General features: G+C 40.4%; 1 protein-coding gene across 13 annotated transcripts in view; it reads right to left on the bottom strand.

Annotated features, from left to right (window-relative positions):
• ANKRD44 (ankyrin repeat domain 44) overlaps nucleotides 1-19974 on the bottom strand; it is a 209970-nt gene that overhangs the window by 16477 nt on the left and 173519 nt on the right. For all 13 annotated transcript variants that reach the window (XM_039494044.1, XM_039494035.1, XM_039494040.1 and 10 more), the window contains 8 exons: nucleotides 19404-19475; nucleotides 15795-15996; nucleotides 9617-9695; nucleotides 8184-8301; nucleotides 7097-7313; nucleotides 6224-6311; nucleotides 3720-3803; nucleotides 250-395 (listed from right to left, as the gene is read on the bottom strand). In XM_039494044.1, coding sequence (XP_039349978.1) covers nucleotides 250-395; nucleotides 3720-3803; nucleotides 6224-6311; nucleotides 7097-7313; nucleotides 8184-8301; nucleotides 9617-9695; nucleotides 15795-15996; nucleotides 19404-19475 — 1006 coding nt within the window. The remainder of the gene's footprint in view (nucleotides 1-249; nucleotides 396-3719; nucleotides 3804-6223; nucleotides 6312-7096; nucleotides 7314-8183; nucleotides 8302-9616; nucleotides 9696-15794; nucleotides 15997-19403; nucleotides 19476-19974) is intronic.

Below are 19974 nucleotides of genomic sequence, written 5' to 3'. Positions count from 1 at the left end.
GTGAAGTGAAAACAACTGACAAGAATTTTGGGTGCAATAAACACATGAGACTTTTTAAAAATATGAAGCTAACTTCCTTTTACCCATTATATAAAATAGATGGACACACATTTAGGTATGTACTCTTAGCATCTCTTAGTATTTTAATTATAATCCCCAAGGGGAAAAAAAACTGATAAAGCACTTGGATGGGTAAGTACAGTAGCCTTCATTTTCTTTCAAGATTTACAGAAGCAAATAGGTACCTACCTACAGCACCTGCATGTCCATTTTCAGCTGCCATCATAAGTGGCGTTTTCCCTGAATTATCTGCAGCATTTACCAGTGCATTGTGATTTAAAAGAAGCTGCAAGCATTCCACATGATCGGCAAAGGCTGCCGCATGAAGTGGAGTTCTATGAGAAAAAACAGCATGGTTATAGCTTTAGGATATTAAATGATCTATAAAGAATTACAATATTGTTGTTCCTTGTAGCCTTAAGCAGAACAGTACAAGAAGTTTTGAAGCTTTTTTCCTATGAAACTTGAAACTTAAAACTCTCAACAAGGCAAGTTAGGATGCTAATCTCATATAAGCAATAATGGTAACAGTTGCATCCTCAGTGTTTGTACAACAAAAAGTCTAAAACTGGCAAGCATCAGGTGGATGGAGTTGTGGACAAGCTCATAAAAACAGGATGTTTAACTTAACAGAACATACTGCACAATGCAAAAAACTGGACCTCCCTATTATTCCTGATTTTTTGAATAAGCTTGTGACAGATAAAATATAAGAAAAATTTGGATCTGGCCTTCCCATTATTAAAAAAATGCTACAGTATTCTACCTAAAGTAATGACCTGAACACTGCAGTGACAGTACTGTAACCCATAATGTTTGACAACATTACTGTAGAGTGTAGCGGTGATTTTATAAGGTTTGTAGCTTATTTTAATTTTGAGAGGAACCTACAACTCTGAGGATAGGTTCTCTGTCTCCACATGATAAGACTGAGACATTTGGGGAAAAGAAAATTGGGCGGGGAGGGGGAGAGACAGGAGTTGTTTCCAGTGGTGTCTGATGATTGGGTGGGTGTTCTTGTTTTGTTTTGGTTTAGTTTTTAGCTTTATTGTTATCTGGAAAACTCTGAGGGTGAGGTATTTAATTTTAATTATACGACCACAATTTTATTTGTTGTAAGGGTACCCAGAGCATGCAATGGGCAGAAATTCAATTGTTATACAACTTTAACAAAACTAAATAAATACACAGTGTGATATTGCACTCCATGTGTTATATGGAAATATGCTAAGGAGTGTGAATATAATGTAATTGGAATATGCTTTATGCAAAAGATCTCTTGTAAGGTATCATTACAAAGCTTATCTACTGAGTGTGTTCATCCTATTTGTATGAATGTATCATTCTTGTATCTGAAGCTAGAATTATAAAGTATTACTCTGAGGTCCTATTGTAATTATGCAAAGTGTGGGCCATTAATGGTGGCTTAGGATCTTGCTAGGGTGACCAGACGTCCCGATTCTATAGGGACAGTCCCGATTTTTGGGTCTTTTTCTTATATAGGTTCCTATTACCCCCCACCCCGTCCCGATTTGTCACACTTGCTGTCTGGTCAACCTAGATCTTGATGGCTCCCATTGATTAGGACAATTGGTTGTGAATGGGTTTATTCACCTGCAAGCCTTCCTGTGTACATAGGGTGACCAGACGATTTTATCGGGACTGTCCCGATATTTGCTTGTTCGTCCAGCGTCCCAACCGATTTTTTTTTTGCTCCGCCCCGCACGTCCCGATATTTCATCTTTGTCATCTGGTCACCCTATGTGTACATGACATGGGTAATGAAGAATGAGGTCTTACAGTGAACATGTGACCAGTTACATGATACTGGAATCCATCTTAAACCTGGTGCTTTTCCATTTAGAAGGAGGGATGGGGACCCAGAAAGACAAAAGATTCCCGCCTTGGGCCAAAGCTAGAAAGGCGGGTGTAATTGGTATATCTCCAATTATTACCTATCTCCTAGAACTGGAAGGGACCTTGAAAGGTCATTGAGTCCAGCCCTCTGCCTTCACTAGCAGGACCAATTTTTGCCCCAGATCCCTAAGTGGCCTCCTCAAGGATTGAACTCACAACCCTGGGTTTAGCAGGCCAATGCTCAAACCACTGAGCTATCCCTCCCCCCACAGAACAGAACAAAACAAAACAAAAGGGGCTGCCAGTCATGAGAAGTCATGAGTAGTTATCACCTGAGCTGGAACTAACAAGGACTGTACCAGAGAAAGAATTGGTCCCAGACTGAGAAGGAGTCTACTCTGTGAAAGAAGCTTACTGGAACACCTCTGGGGGTGAGATTTACCTGTATTCAGTTTCTTAATGTATTAGGCTTAGACTTGTGTGATTTGTTTTATTTTGCTTGGTAACTTACTTTGTTCTGTCTGTTATTACTTGAAACCAATTAAATCCTACTTTTTATACTTAATAAAATCACATTTGTTTATTAACAAACTCAGAGTAAGTGATTAATACCTGGGGGAGCAAACAGCTGTGCATCTCTCAGTGTTATAGAGGGCGGACAATTCTTGAGTTTACGTGGTATAAGCTTTATACAGAGTAAAAAAGATTTGGGGTTTGTATCCCATTGGGAACTGGGTGTCTGGGTGCTGGAGTTAGGTAACCTGCTGAGTGGTTTTCAGTTAAAGCCTGCAGTTTTGGGGGCATGGTTCAAAGCCGGGTCTGTGTTGCAGCAGGCTAGCGTGTCTGGCTCAACAAGGCAGGGTTCTGGAGTCTCAAGTCATCAGAGAAAACGGGCTCAGAGGTAATTTCAGCACATCAGGTGACAATCCCAAGGGGGTCTCTGTGACCAAACCCGTCACACATAGGAATACACTGAGGAGATTCTCACTGCCCCAAATAAATTAAAGATTTGGGTGTGTACATAATCCAGCTGACCCCATCTGTCAGTCATTCAGAGTCAGTAGTGTATTTTGTTTAATAAGAACAGGAGTACTTGTAGCACTTTAGAGACTAACAAATTTATTTGGGCATAAGTTTTTGTGGGCTACAGCACAAAAGCTTATGCTCAAATAAATTTGTTAGTCTCTAAAGTGCTACAAGTACTCCTGTTCTTTTTGCGGATACAGACTAACACGGCTGCTACTCTGAAACCTGTTTAATAAAAGTTCTGTCAGAAGTTAAATACTTTTCTATCTTACAAATTATGGTCTTGCAAAACTGAATGTGCTTAAATGTTTTTGCTTAATCAAGGCCTATGTGAGAATGCATATATAGTTATATTCTTGTTTCATAACCCCCGTCAAGTGCACTCTTAGTGTACAATTTTTATGTTTTACAACTAGGAATTAACTCAGCTTTTTCATTTGCCCCAAACTGGAATCTACTGTTTCCTTTTAACCATAAACAGCAATCCGAGAAGAGGGGGTAAAAAAAAACCTAACTACCACCATACTGGGTTCCGGTGAACAGCCCTTAGCATTTTAAAGAAAACTAAGTAATATTTATTTTGGTAGCAATGTAAAATAATATTCTCTTTAGAAGTGAATCACCACTTCCTTTGTTAAAGTTCAACTTCTATGTCATCAGGAGCCAGTCTGACAAATTTTAGCCCAGATGTAGATTAGTTGCACAAAACAAAAATTATGATCTTAGACTGATTTGTGAAGGTGCAATGCATTCTGTTCAGTTTCTTGAACTCTTACCTTCCTTTGTCATCTTTACAGTTGACAATGCTGGCATCTATAGCCCCAATGAGCAGTGACGCACAATTTTCATGATCATTGATTCTATAAAGGAAAGAACAATTCTTTTTAAGGAAAAATGTCTAACTGTTTTCCACTCTGCCCATACACACTTCATTCCTTTCCCCAACTGACAGTACATTACTATTTCTTTCTGTATATTTGTAAGGTGTCCCAATTAATTTTTGCTTTAACAGTATGAGCCTGATCCCAGCTGCTATAAATCAGTGTAGCTCCATTACAATCAAATTGCAGCTACTATTTTGGATTTGAATCACAAAAGAAAAATAGACACTGGTCCTGCAACTGGCTGTGCACAACCGATCCCTTCAACGGAGGTCTGCCGACACAAAACAAGCTGAAGGTTCAATGCACTGACTAAACCTTTAAAGCACAACAAAACAAAAACCAAACACACACCTTCATATTCAACTGGAACACTTGTCAAGGTTTAAAATGGCTACGGGGAATCCTTCTCAGAAGTAAATCCGAACTAGTGGCCCTGAGTGAACTCCCCAAAACTTCTTTAAACCCTTTAAAATTAGTTTAAACTTAAATCACATATCTGCCTAGGCTCAGATGTGTGGGCTTAAGTGAAAGTAACTTTATTCAAACATTTAAAGTATTCACAAGGTCTTGCTATTTCCAAGGAGTTGAGAGGTTGTGGGTGGGCGGGCAAGAGGAGAGAAATGGTGGTCTATATTTGGCAAAACATTGCAACACCAAGCAGTTTGTCTCCTGGATCCAACAGGCCTTTAAGCTGAAAAGAATGTTATCCCCTTAGTCTTCAATGAAGTTTTTAATGTTTAAAAATATTAACTGTAATTATTATATGCAGCATAGTTAATATAGAAAACTAATTTTTCATAGACTACTGTCACTTTTTAGTAACCTTTTAGTCAAGCCACTATTTCTGTAGAAATGCTGTCATTTTATGGATGACAATGACCTCTATTATCTTAAACCCAAAGAAAAGTTTGTTGAGTTTTGGTCCCTGTCTCCAGATTGCTCTACTGGGGAGAAGGAGGCCATGTTTTTTTTTTGTTTGTTTGTTTTTTAAAAAGTGACCATTCGGGCTTCAGATTTTATATATCAAGTTTCAGCCAGAGGTTCTTTTTTTTTAATTTATCATTTTTATTATTAAAAAATTCAAGGTTTAGTTTAGGATGAACAAACAGATCATACAAATAGAAAAGCTGACAATTAACTAGAGAAGTGAGAGCAGACCTCTGTACATTTATATAGGATCCGCACATCAGTCATTTCTGGGAGAAGATAATTATACTACCAGCAGAATGAAGAGTTCATAAGTCAGTAATTCTAACCCTCAGCAGGAATCATGAATGTGTGTGTTTGATTCTATAATTCTTAATGATTTTTCTGCTGGCTTACCCCACTCAAAAAGCACATTCTCCCAAAATACTGCACATGCTTTGCCCTAAATTGAGCTAATTTTTTCTGAATGTGATAGTCAGATTTGGAGCTGGCCTGTGGTAATTTACTGACAGTGTATGTTGGCCTAGTTATTGGTATGTTTACTGTCTGAATATGTTGGTTTAACTCAATAGAAGTCTGTCTTAAATACCAGAGGGGTAGCCGTGTTAGTCTGGTTCTGTAGAAGCAAGAATTGTGGTGGTATATAGAGAGAGAGATGTTAGAGTTTTTTGCAATGCTTGAATTCTCGGATGCACCCACTGCTAGCGGGTATTCACCCACAAAGCACTCATGCTCAACATCTGTGTCTCTCTAAGGTGCCACAGGATTCTTTGCTGTCTTAAATACAGGTAGGAAGGAGATGAATGGCTCCAGGCAGCCATCTATTAGTGAACACTTCGGAGTTGTTAAGGCACAATGCCAGAACTGCCAGAGCTTTGAGGATGATGCCTCCATCTTCAGCCAACCTACGAAACTGGTTTTGGCCAGGAATGGCCAGAACCTGGCAAAACAGAATAACAAAGAACTGTAGCAGGGTTTAAAGGGGGATGCTCTCGGGGCAGAGAGCGCTCGAGGGAACCAGACTCAAACCAGCCTCAGCCCCAGGAGCCTGCTGGGGGTGTCTCAGCATGCAAAGCCTTCTTAGGTCACCATTAAGGGATGCCTGAACTTGAGGTAAGGTAAATATTTGTGTAAACTTGTTTTAAATCCTTTTTTCCCTCTAATGCTGCACTCAGAGAGATCAGAAAGGGGACAGAGGTGCAGCTTGCTCTGTAATCGTGAGAGTGCAACTTCAGGCCATTAGATGAAAACTGTAACAAATTCATTCAAACTGCAGTAATTCATATGGCTCTTGATAGCACCAGTTTTTCACCACAAGGATATGTACATTATCATCATCAGAGCTAAAAATCATGTGCTAGTACTATTATCTCTACACCCAGATAACTTTATTGTTCTCATACTACTCATTTTCTCGATATATATCCTTAAGCAAAATAGCCAGATTTAATATTGATATTTCTACTTACACAGCACAGTGCAATGGAGAGAAGTTATTACCATTAAATTTGCGGAAATATTTCTGTTCCAATAGTACCTCTATGCAATTTTCATTACCTACAAGAGATCAGATGATTTATTGTTATAAAAAGCAAGAGAATAGCACATTTTCATATTAAGGTCACATGTGCACTGCATTTTAGCATTTGAAATAAGCTAGGCTGTACTGCATATGTAAGTTCTTATGCAATAAAACTTAAGGAGCATGAGATACTTTTAGAGGTGCTGCGAACTAGACCGATATCTAATTTGGGCGCTTGTTTGTGGGTTGTTGTTTTTTTTTTTAAAGGTCTCTTGTGTTTTCACATTGTGCTATGACACTTTGCAAAATAGTCTTTTAGATCTTCAGATAGATGGTCAGCCATCTATCACTCTGTACCTAGAAACTTAGTCTTCGATGTACAATCCCAAGCCACCCTAATGAGATGCCACTAAACAAGCCTGTTGTACTGTGTGTACTACAATAACTGGAGGGGTAGTCTCGTGCACCAGTATACAAGAGGTGACTCTTGTAGGATGGAATCCTAGTCTCAGTGATGTCAATGGGAGATATGCCGTTAATGTTAAAGGAGCCAGATTTCATGCCCAGCCTCCAAGGGATGGCTCCAGTGTGCATCATGATTGAGGCATGCACCTAGTGGCTGATTCTGAAGCAAGGTTGCTGTCTTGCTGGAATTTCCCTGCCTTTTGACATGAAAGATAAATGTAGCAATTTCTTGCTACAACTTCAAAAGGCAAAAGGAGAGAATCTACATCTCAAACTTTTTATGCTGCTAGCCATTTTACTATTCTACTTCCTAACGCTAAAGTTTGGCAAAAGGTATAAAAAGAGAAAAGCTTACCATTATAACAAGCCCAGTGCAATGGTGTATAACCTTGATTATCTTTGAAACTACAGTCCTCTTCTGACAGTGCCATCTGCAGTAATTCACTCAACCAAGTGGCATGACCATGAGCTGCTGCATAATGTAAAGGTGTCCTGCCTCTGGAGTCTTTGCACAAGATAGATACTTCTTGTTCCAACAGCATTTGAACGCATTCCTCATGCCCAGTCATAATCTGTTAACAACAAAAACGTGACTCAGCAGGTTGATATAGTGTCAGCGCTGTGACAAAGGATTTGTGAGCTATGTGATGTGCTTTTGAATACTGGGTGGCAAGGTTGGGCTCCAGGAAATTGGTGAGAAGCAACTTGCTCCCGAGTGCCTCTTTGTATTGAAAAGCACTAGTACCAGCTTCCAGTTTACCTGACCTTGCAGTTAGAGGATGAGCACCTCCAGTGAAGTCAGGTACAAGTTAGACCATTAGGAGTTTATGGCTGAACATGGAGATTCTTAGAATAAAGGGTGGAGTCCTAAAGATCCTATCTGAGTCCAACTGAATGGGCATCAGTCAAGAATGAAACCACAAATACTAGGGAAGAAAGGGTGAGTGAGGAGCAATAACAACATTACCAAAAAATTTCAAATATTTTAGATAGCTGCTCCAGTAATCCAGCTACTGCTATCACATCTGCTGCCTCTGACATTGATTTGCTTATCTCCTACAATATTTTAATCATGTTCATATATTGTTATCAGTATGGAACAGAAGCTTTATGCAATGGTTTCTATTTTGTACTGGTATTTCCAGGACTCTTATGGAAAACTGTTCACTACATGGTAATATTTACATGTAACCCTATTAGCTCTCTCAGCAACTGCATCTTGACTGAGGAGCTTACTCCATGAAGAGATTATATCTACCCCGAATCTCATTGCCTCCCACTCAAAACTTATGACTCACTACTTTAACCCAACCTTCCCATGCTTGTTAATATTTTCATTTATTTACAGCCATCTCTCCATTTAGTACCTCTTTGTTCATAAAAGAAAAGCCATAACCATCAAGTTAATGTGCATAGGTAAGGGTCATAAAATTAATAGTCACCCCTCGATGTAAAGCTGTGCATCCCAGGAGATCTGCGGCATCTACAGATGCTTCTTTTTCAAGTAACAAGGAAACAGCATCAATGTGCCCATATGCCACAGCTAGCATCAGTGGGGTTCTAGAAAATGAGAAGTAATCACAGCTTTAAGAACACATGCCATTTCTACTGTTAACTTATCCTTTGGGGAAGAGGGGCAGCAGGAATTCCTGCTATTTTCCACCACCATCTTCATGCCCTATATTCATCTATATAACCAAAATTAAGGTACTTCCATACAATTTTATTGTTAAGCAATGCAACAAACAAAATCATTATTAACAGAGAAACACATATCTGATTTGTAGCCAGTTTACATTGCAGCATCGTTCAAGCCAGTCCATGTTAAAAATTTGTTCTTTATAGCCCATGATTATAGCAAACTGCAGCAGAATATCAGCCTCATGATAAACCACGAAGTTCGTTTATGTAATCACCCTCCCACCCCAGTTATTAAGGTAACTATTTATGTAATTTTAAAAAAATCCTGGGCAGAATTGTTTAAGTGGGGGAAGCCAATTGTATTCAGTATCTCATTTGCACCAATCATCCCTCAGCCAGACACTGGAGCAATATTTCTTCCATTTTGTTTCAAAATGGGATTTATTCTCCTTTTGCTTTAAGGTGATGGTTCAGGGACTGAAACTGATGCCCTTTAAAAACATGGCATTCATCTGTCTGTGTTTTTCCAGGTGAAATTTTAAAGCCATTCACAATTTCCACGTTTAGAATATACTTGCATCCTCCCTTCACAACTACCCTTCAATAAGAAGTGAAAACCATCATCATGTACATCAACTCCAATATAAGTGTTACATTAAATTAATACTCTGTCCAAATAGACAAAGTACACCTCTACCCCAATATAACGCTGTCCTCGGGAGCCAAAAAAATCTTACTGCGTTATAGGTGAAACTGCATTATATTGACCTTGCTTTGATCCTCCGGAGCACGCAGCACCGCCCCACCCGGAGCACTGCTTTTCCGCGTTATATCCAAATTCGTGTTATATCGGGTGACACTATATCGGAGTAGAGGTGTATGTCTTAAAATATCAATGTTTTGGGAGGGGTGAGAGTCTCCCTAGAAACAGCTCAGAAACTTATCAGTTTTTAACTGAATTTAGCTTTAAACATCTCAGAAGACTTGCATAAAGATTGGGGTAGCATCTAAAATGAATAAGTAATGGTTTCCCCTTGCTAATGTTTATTCCATGGCTTTGATCGACTGAATGTGTACTTTGTAATGTTTGCCAAATTATATGAGGAAAAATTGGAATGGTGCAGGAGATGTACACAGGACTGTATTCAGCACTTCATACAAGTACCTATGCTGTGAGCAATTTATGGAGCTGCCATTCGTATCACAGTACTGTATCAAAACCAAGAAAACTTACTGTCCTTTGGCATCTGTCACATCCGGGTTGTCTGCAACTTCCAGCAACAGCCGCAAACATGGTGTGTGACCGTTGATGACTAGAAAGAAACAACACATATTTACCAGTCTGTAAACATACAAAAACTTATGAAACTAACACAAGAACTGCATTTCAGACTCTGTTCCCTCAAAACACCTATGGTGGGAAAAGACATTCTCCAATGACAGAAACAAACAGTCAGGTAATTTTCACTTAGCTTGTGCTAATGAAATTGTGCTCTTGGTTCTGACTGCAGCAAAAAGAGGATATTTTTTGTTGCATACTTTTTTGTGTTGCTTGTTTGTGATTTCTGTATCTGATATTTTTGAGTCACATCTGAAAAGACCCCTACCAAAGAAAGTAACATTTCAGAATTCTGCAGATTGGATGAGACAATACTTTTTATTTTTAATGCACTGGCAGTTACATGAGAAAATCTTATTATTGTTGCTTTGACCTCTGTATGCTGTTCCTTGGGCACCTTACTGCTACATGCCCCCACAACTGGCACCCAAGAGGCATAAGAACTGACTGGAGACACCCTCAGTTCATCCCTACAAAACAGGGATGAGGTAACATTGGCAGAGGAGTGAGGGAAGCTTGTGCTACTGTTCCCCACGTTGTACCTTGGCAGCAGGACATCAAGTGTCTCCCTCCCCCACCCCCCATTGCCAACCTCAGACCTTTCGATGGCATAAGTGTCAAGAATTCACCAATTCTCAAATAATTTTTTGTAAAAGCAAATTTGTTTGTCTCAAGGCTAGTGTTTCCTCCACATTCCCTCCTCCTTTCCCCACAGCCTTTGGCCAAGATTGTCAAAAGTGACTAGCAGTTTTGGATGCCCAACTGGGGATCTCAAAGGGGTCTGATTTTAAGGAAGTGATGACAATTGGGCCCCTTTAAGAGGACTCAAACTGGGCACCCCAAATCACCCTCACTTCTGAAATTCTCAGTCTTTATCATCAAAAGATGGCTCTCTCTCTCTCAGTTCTCAACAGAGACCTCCAATCTTCCTCTCTTATCCCTCCAGGCCCTTTCCTTAGCCAATGGAAGTTGGATAAGACCAGTGATGAGCTGCCAAAATCTTAACAACCGGTTCCCTATAAAAAGTTCTGATTTAAAGGGGAGGACCGGGGGAGACATCCTCGTGGGGCCAGGGGCCCCTGCAGGGCCTGGACCAATTGCCCCACTTGCCCCCTCCCCTGAAACCGGCTGCCAACTAGACATCAAGCCATTGATCACTACCCATTGAGCCCGACAATCTAGCCAGCTTTCTATTCACCTTATAGTCCATTCATCCAATCCATACATTTTTAACTTGCTGGCAAGAATACTGTGGGAGACCATATCAAAAGCTTTGTAAAGTCAAGATATATCATGTCCACTGCTTTCCCCATATCCAGAGAGCCAGTTATCTCATCATAGAAGGCAATCAGGTTGGTCAGGCATGACTTGCCCTTGGTGAATCCATGTTGACTGTTTCTGATCACCTTTGTCTCCTCCAAGTGCTTCAAAATGGTTTCCTTGAGGACCTGCTCCATGATTTTTCTGGGGATTGAGGTTAGGCTGACCGGTCTGTTGTTCCCTGGATTTTCCTTCTTCCCTTTTTTAAAAGATGGGCACTATATTTGCCTTTTTTCAATCGTCCAAGACCTCCCCCAATTGCCACGAGTTTTCAAAGATAATGGCCAATGGCTCTGCAATCACATCAGCCAATTCCCTCAGCATCCTCGGATGCATTAGATCTGAACCCACATCCCTTGCTAGCTGCAACTCCAGTTAGGTTTTGGCCTTCCTAATTACACCCCTGCATGCTCGAGCAATATTTGTATACTCCTCCCTAGTCATCTGTCTAAGTTTCCACTTCTTGTAAGCTTCTTTTTTGTGTTTAAGCTCACCGATTATTTCGCTGTTAAGCCAAACTGGTTGCCTGCCATGTTTGCTATTCTTTCTGCACATGGGGATGGTTTGTTCCTGCGCCCTCAATAAGGCTTCTTTAAAATACAGCCAGGTTTCCTGGACTCCTTTCCCCCTCATAGTAGCCTCCCAGGGGATGCTGCCCATCAGTTCCCTAAGGGAGTCAAAGTCTGCTTTTCTGAAGTCCAGGGTTTGTATTTTGCTACTTTCCTTTGTTCCTTTTGTAAGGATCCTGAACTCAACCATCTCATGGTCACTATTTCTCAACTGAAGAAAAAAAAATTAAATGTAACCCTTACAATTTTACAGCTCTTACAGACCTGGAGAAAACCTCTCTCAGTTTAACACATTATGTTTTAGCAGGGCTAGAGACTGAAAACATTTTTGCTTTTTTCATCTGTTGCAAGACTCGTATTTACACAATCCACCAAATGGATGATACCGCACTGGATTTTTTTTTTGGCGGGTGGAGGGAGAGGGGTTGTTTTTAATTGCAATAATTTCTCCACCATCTGCATATAATGTGATCCTGTTCCCATCCTAACAGGAGAGTTGTTCCTTCTTACTGCCTCGTTTCTATGGACTGATGCAACAAACTTTGTGCACAATGCCATGTCACATTGCGCTGGCTGAGAAACTTGTACACATCATCACAGAGTTAAATTGCATACCCAAAAATAACCTTTGCTGCTCTATCTACAAAAATAAGAATTTCTCTGATATTTACCATTCAGTAATGGCATAGGCAGAACATGTAAACAGCTCTGCAGTGCAAATGAGTCACTGCTTCACAGTAAAATCTCTCCTTCAGTAGGAACTAGAGAAATCAACACTTTTCACACCAATGTGTGAAAAGGTTTTAAGAAAATGATCAATAGAACAGACACTCCATGAAACTACATGTTACTTCTGTTAGCACTGCAGAATTCATACACCTCTGTGAGAATGACCTCTGGACTCTGTATTAGCTTGTGCAGCTACAACAGAATTATGAACTACTTCTGAGTTGCGAAATCTTTGATATGGGTGATGATGCACAAGCCAGAATGAATACTGCTTGTCCTTCAGAGCCCAAACTCAGTTTGCAACTTTGGCAGTTAGAAAAATTCTGGTCCTGATTCAAAACTGCATTACTCTAGTTTTATGCAGGCTTTGCTCTGTTGATTTAAACAGCATTAAACCAGCATAAGACTGCAGAAAGGCAGAAGTGAATTAGGTTCCTTTTTTTTTTTTTAAACTGAACACACAGGAGACTGAGTCACTGAAACACAATGAACATGGAAAGCAGCTATGCCATTTGCACAAATAACTTTCCAGGGTATGACCACATTTTAAAGGAGAGAGGGAAACCTTCAATTGTGACCATCCTCATTACTGCGACATTACAGAGAGGTCAGGCAGACAATCCTTAAGCCCTGACCATGTTATACAAATAGAATCAGAGGTTTTTGGTGGCAGAGTAATTATGTTTTCTCTATCCAAGTAAAATATCAAACTCCCAGGGTGTCTTTTGAGTCTGCAGAAGCTGACTGTGAGCACAAGTCTTCACTAATGCTTCTGTCACATCTTGAAGCTATAATGATTTGCCAGTCTCGGGTTGAATGTGCTCTGGTCTTTGAATAATGTGATGTCATTTAAACACAGCAATTTTTAAATGTCACAATTAATGGGAAGGAGTGTGGAAGGGCAGGACCCCCTCTGATTGTGCAACTCCAGATACCATGCTCCCCTTAGATGAAAAATAACAAAAGGCTAAGGCCTGAAGAATTTTAAAACATCAGTACCACAAGGCTCTGCCTCTTGAGCTAACATTACTGCTGAAAGCTAATGGAGGGTCACTAACAGTTCTACCCTCTTTTCAGATGTCTAGCCACTAGAAGGTAAAATCATTGCAAGATACTGAATCATACGTCCAACTTCAGCCACACCACTTGTCTCATTTACTTTTCTGAGACTACTCCCATGCTCAAAGGATAGTCAGGTGCTTAAGAACCTTGCTGACTTAGGTCTAAAGCTTTGAGCAGTTCTGATATATTCCAACCAACAAAAGGGAGTGGATGCAATCGACATTTGGTGCATGCCAATGCATTACAGCTGACAGGAAAAATAATATATTCAGGCTAAAGACTCAGCTGCAGGCTAACAACCTGTGCACTAGCTGTCTAGATGACAACTTGGGACATCTCCAGCCCACCAGGAGCCTTCAACACGATAAGGCGGGACTCTGGTAGGTATAGACACACACTGAAAAATATGAGCAATAAGAAAAAATACTGTAATTTTCAGCACCTTTAATAGGGCGTGGACTTTTTGAAATGAACTATAAACATATGGAAATAAAGCAGGAGGCACAATTTGAAGATGAGGTGAAAGGAAAGGAAACCAAATGACATCAATACTTATGGCAAACGTATACACAGAGCATGATCTCTCAGTGCAAATCTTATGTGCATACATTCATTACATTTAATCATGGCGTTGTAAGGCGTATATTCTCCTCTTGCACCATATGCAATATTAATTCTATACAGGAATTAAAGCATGTGATCTATCAAAAGGAAATTATACCCTTATATCTGCACTCAGGGCCGGCTCCAGCGTTTCTGCTGCCCCAAGCGGCGGGGGAAAGAAAAAAAAAAAGCCGTGATCGGCAACGGCACTTCAGCAGCAGCTCCACCGTGCTGCTTCCTTCTTCAGCGGCAGGTCCTTCCCTCCAAGAGGGACCCGCCACCGAATTGCCACCGAAGACTCGGATGTGCCACCCCTTGCTGCTCCGCATGCTCTGCTCGGCATGGTAAGTGGGCTGGGGATGGGGGGTTGTATAAGGGGCGGGGGGCCCCAGAGGGCAGTCAGGGGACAGGGAACAGTGAGGGGTTGGATAGGCATGGGGTCCTTGTCAGGGGGCGGGGGTGTAGATGGGGTTGGGGCAGTCAGGGGACTGGGAGCAGGGGGGTTGGATGGGGGTGGAGTACCAGGGGACGGTTAGTGGCGGCAGGTCCCAGGAGGGGGCGGTTAGGGGACAAGGAGTGGGGGGGTTGGATGGGTCAGAGGTTCTGAGGAGGGAAGTCAGGGGGTGGGAAATAGGAGGGGTCAGATAGGTGGCAGGGGCCAGGATGTTTGGGGAGGCACAGCCTTCCCTACCGGGTCATCCATACAGTTTTGCAAACCCAATGTGGCCCAAGGGCCAAAAAGTTTGCCCACCCCTGGTTTAATGTACACCACAAGACTTGTTTGCACATATGATTTCATTTTAAAAATTGTCAGAGAGATTTTAGAGATGTGTGCACATTTTATTCTAAGCAGAAAAAACTGCTGTGCAGGAAGACAAGTCTGGCCCTGAAAACGAATCCATAGCAAACAATGTACTGATTCTATTTTGCCACTAGAGGTTGCTGTTAGACCGTCTCAGTCCATCAGTGTGAGGCACGATGACAAGTAGGTTTATTGTTCTGTTTGTCAACTATACATAGATCAGAGGGGAAAAACCTGCATATACAGAAATCTTTAACATGTTAAAGAACAGCCTTTAAGATGTAAGACACCAATTCCATACTCTGTAATCAAAATACCGGACTTACTAAGGAACACTCAACAAGCGAAGAAGAGGAAGACTATTAACCCTTATGGAACTGGCTGGTTCCCAAGAAGTTTATTAGCTAGGTGGATAACACTTAGAAACTGGTGATTTTCTCTGGGTTTGAGGGGAAATAAAGGTGTGAGGGATGTGCGGCTGCAGAAGGTCACTGAAGATTTCCAACAGTGGAAGGGCAGGGTGGGACTTATCTGGAGTGAGTACAAACTACCTCACTTCATCATCAACAGGAATCCACCTTGATTTTCAGTCTTTTTTCCTAGTAAGATCTGCCTCATTGCTACTTACTTCTTCATCTGACTCTCTAGCCTGAAACCATCAAGTATGAGGTGGGGTGGAAGAAAACTGGCATGCATCAGAGAAGGGAGATAGGTGTGGAAAGAGGAAATAGCCCTGGTGAATGGGGTCTAGGGTCAGGCTGTGGGTGGAGAATTGGAGCACTTCATGGGGACAGAGGGAAGGTTGAGGAATGGAAAGATAGTTAGCTCTTGTTCCTGGTGTCAGTTCACTAAGATGACGTCTCAATGCTCCAACAGTTAATTAGGTTAGCAATAACCTTCAGAAGAGATGGTAGCTAAGCAAACTTCACTACTAACCTCTGTCATGTTAAAGGTTTTCTCTCTCAAGATAAAATACAACTCTACTCACCTGAGGCATGGAGTGGGGTTCTTTTGGTGACGTCATCTTTTACCAAGATGGAAGCACCCTGGCTGATGAGAGCTTCAACACATTCTGCATGTCCTTTAAAGGCAGCCAGGTCCAAGGCAGTGCGTCCTTTCTCATCCTTAATATCCAAGTCTACCAGAGACTGAAGAAGTACCTCCAAGGCTTGATGATGACCATTATAGGCCTAGAAATCCAAACAGGTTATGTTTGGAATAAAGCAATACAGATCTTACTCACTACTCTCCTGACTGAAAAGCACAACACATGCGCTACCCAGGAATACAATTTTTCATTGTGATAGTTATTTGAACAAAATGGAAACTATAGTACAGAGATACTTTATTCTGATGTTTCATGGTTCTATGGCTCTGAAACTCCCAAGAACATGTGGGTTTTCCCACATGCCAGTGTGAATGATATAGGAGGCCAGAGGGTTGCAGGTGCCTGAAAAATTGCTTTTTTTTTAATGACAGAAGAGGCCATAATGAACATCTAGTCTTTGATCTCCTACATGCCACAGTGAAAAGACCCTCACCCAATCATTTATTCATCAAGCATTATCAAATGTATACAGAAAGCTCATTGTAATGACACATGCAGACTATATATATGAGAAGACACAGGATGGTGTAGTGTGCCGCAGAGGTTTGAACAGCATGAGTCAGGCACAGCCACATTACTCAGAAGTAGCAAAGCCACAAATGAGTTCTGCATGCCAGCCCAAACAAGTGCTCATAAAACTTATATCCACACCATCTTTGTATATTCTTTATATGGAATGTATTTTCAATAAAAAATATTTTAGATATTTAAAGTCAAATTTACTGGCATATCCTTCCATGGTCAGGCCAAATTACCTTAGTACCATGAGCATAATAATTGAGATCTCTACGGAAGAGAAAAATTCTAAGTAGTAAAATGTACAGAAAAGCTATTTCAATTACCTATTAATATTGCAGCTTTAGGGTCTCACATTTTGGGGACCTTCTGGTACTAAATGCCAGAGAATGCTTCATTGGAGAAGCCTGCCTAGTGAGCTTCCCATTTAGAAAGGTGTTTGGCTCTCATTTCTAACCCTTACAGGATGAAAGATCGTTGATGTTAAACCTCTCAGTCATCCAGCACTCTATGTTGCCTATCCTGGACCTCAGGCCAATGTGATATGAGGGATGGGTAGAGAAGAAAACAAAGAAAACTTCTGGCACCAGGTTGATTTAAAAATAAAATAGTGGCTTGCCAAAAATTGTGGAACTTTTTGGCTAGACATCCCTGGAAGGCTTTGTCTCATGCAACTTTGGAAGTCCACAAGAATGAGCCCCTCCTTTTGTCAACCTTCCCTCCAGCCCTTTCTTTTTAACCCAGCGTATTCCATATAAAATCAACTCTAAGAGAACCTTAAAGTTGCACTGGTAAGCAGCCAAAAGTCAGGAATTGCCAAAATTAAGTTTGTATGAGGTAGGAAGAGGGCGGAAAGGAATTTGAGTGGGGGGGGGGAAGAGTCAAATGTTGATAAAATCCATGACTTTTTGCAAAATGTCCCATGACAAATTTGCTGTCTTACATGAGATTTTATTGAATGTATCAATACAACAGAAAAAGGGTCTCTCTTCAATTAGTGAGCTCTCTAATTGGAAACAAGAAGATATTTTCTCCCATAGGCTTCTGACCCTTGCAAAAATTATGCACATGCTTACTCTAGTGCTGTGAGTAGTCCCATTAAAAAAAACAAACTACTCACAGTTGTATGAATTTAAGCATGTGCTTAAGTTTTTGCAGGATCAGGAGTTTGTTTATTTTATTTAGTTGAATTTTAAAGATTCCACAGCAGCTTTCAGAGAAATAGTTGCTTCAAAAACATGATGCAGTGATCATCAGAAGTCAGGTGTGTGCATATGCTAGGGAACCTGTGTACATCCACCCCTTTTCCAGTTCAGGCCCATTCTCATACAGATTATGATGTTCTTTAATTTATATGATATTCAAACTGATTTGTTGAATAATTTCTTCTAACAATCCTTGGGCTGTGATTTATTTATGAGTATGCAGTTTGCTGCAAAGTCAAAATTTTTGCTATTTTGATTGGATACTGAGGTTACATGGAATGTTTCTGGTCTCTGATTGAATAAGACCAATTCTGTTTCCAGTGCAACGGTTCAGTTATAAGCTTGAAAGTTTGTTTATATTTGATGTTTCAGGGAACATGTATGCCAGTAAACTCAAGCAAAAAAGAGGGATGAAACCAGCTTAAGCTTATTCATTTAAAAACTCCAGTGAATATCCATGAAAATTATTTGCAAGGTTCACCCAACTCTAGTGGGCATGAACTACGCTGCTTATCATTGGACTCAGTCACATGCTGGGTTGTTGTTTTTTTTCATCTTTTGTTTATTTATTTATTCCATTAACATCTGCAGAGTTGAAACAATTCATGAAAAAGGCATACAAGATGGAAACACAAAAGTAAAAAAAAAAAAAAAAACCACTAATAGTCATTGTAGTTCAAAGTCAAGTCTTATTTTTCATCCTTAAAAATTATGACTTTCCAAAAATAGCATTGACTAAGGATTAAAGAAGCTAATTCTTCCCCTGCCTAACTCCTATTAACATTAACAGGAACCATACATATGTATCCAAGGGAAGATTAACCCTGAGGACTCATAATTTCCTGGCTTTTAGAATGAACCAGACTATTACTCTTACTTAAAGATTTGATTGTCTTCAATATTTACAGCATACCTCCTGGGCCTGGTTCTTTTCCGACTCACATTGATTTTACATTGCTGTAATGTGAGAAGGATATGGACCCCCAACATTTTAAGTATAATTAGTATGATTATACATCAGCAGTAATATAAAAGATTTCAGAATCATATGTAGATGCAAAAAAAGAATAATAAAGATTTACCAAAAATGAGTTCCTAAAGTAAGGCTCCTAAATCTTTCTTTAGGGACCATTTTGAGAAGTACTGAGCAGCTAGCAGTGCCTATTGACTACACTGGGAGCTGCTGAGTGCTCAGCACTTTTGAAAACCCGGCCAAGTCAGGTATGTCTACACTTGGAGCTGGGGGTGTGATTCCCAGCTCCAGGTGATGAACCCACGCTAGCGCTGATCAAGCTAGTGCACTAAAAACAGAATGTAGCCATGGTGGCGCAAGCAACTAGCCACCCAAAGTGCATGCCCTCAGAGACACTAGGTACATAACTTGGGTGGCCTGCACACTAGCTCAGTGAGAGCTAGGACACATTATGTCTCCTGGAGCTGGGAATTACACCCCTGGCTTGAAGTGCAGACATACCCTTAGTTAGGTACCTTGATAAGGATTTAGGCCTATGATTTTCAAAGGAAATTCAATGTGAGCTGTGCACCTAGCTCCCTTATGTTGGTTTTTTTGGAGAGGGGGGAATGGGGGAGGGGGGTTGTTTTGTTTTTTGTTTTGAAAATCTCAATCAAGGAAGCTTTTTTGAAAACCTTGGCCCTAAGTCCCTTTCCAGCTGTTACAATGCAAGGCTACATTTCAGGTAAAGCTTACTTCAAAGAGGTTAAGTGGTTATTTATCCGATCAAACACTGAACATGTGTCATATACTTACAGCTAAATGCAAAGGACTTTTAGTAGCTACTGAATCTGGTTCATCAAAAATGTTGCTGGTTTTTTCCAGAAGCTAAAAAGAAGAAGAAGAAGAGTTTTAAAACATCTTGCAAAGCATAAACACTTCCACAGCAACCCGAATCAAATCGAATCAAATCAGATTACAAGTTACAACCTGTTAAAAGCAGGTTTACAGTTACTTTCGTTAAGAAAGAAATGTTTGCCAGATTTACTGTATATCAACTAAAATACCAGGAACATTTGAATACTAATCTTCAAGAATACCCGATTTCTAAATATAAAGGAAAACACTAAGAATCCTACTTCTATACAAATGGCTTTCAGTGCCCAGAGTATGGTGTACTCTACTGTATGTAAAACAGATGTTATTTGTAGTCAACTGTCTCTGTTAAATAGATGCTAGATTTAAAAGTCAATCTGGTTCCCACTGAAGTCAAACCACCCACTGATTTTAATGGCAGCAGGATTGCCCCCTTAATTTGTTCTCTTTTGAGTGTCTATTAACTTGAAGAAATGTGATCTTTTAAAAAAAAAACATACACAGGCTCCAT

Source organism: Mauremys reevesii, linkage group 11, assembly GCF_016161935.1.
Source record: "Mauremys reevesii isolate NIE-2019 linkage group 11, ASM1616193v1, whole genome shotgun sequence".
NCBI classification, from domain to species: Eukaryota; Metazoa; Chordata; order Testudines; family Geoemydidae; genus Mauremys; species Mauremys reevesii.
The sequence above is the reverse complement of the archived record's forward strand: the minus strand, read 5'-3'. Positions and strand labels throughout refer to the sequence as shown.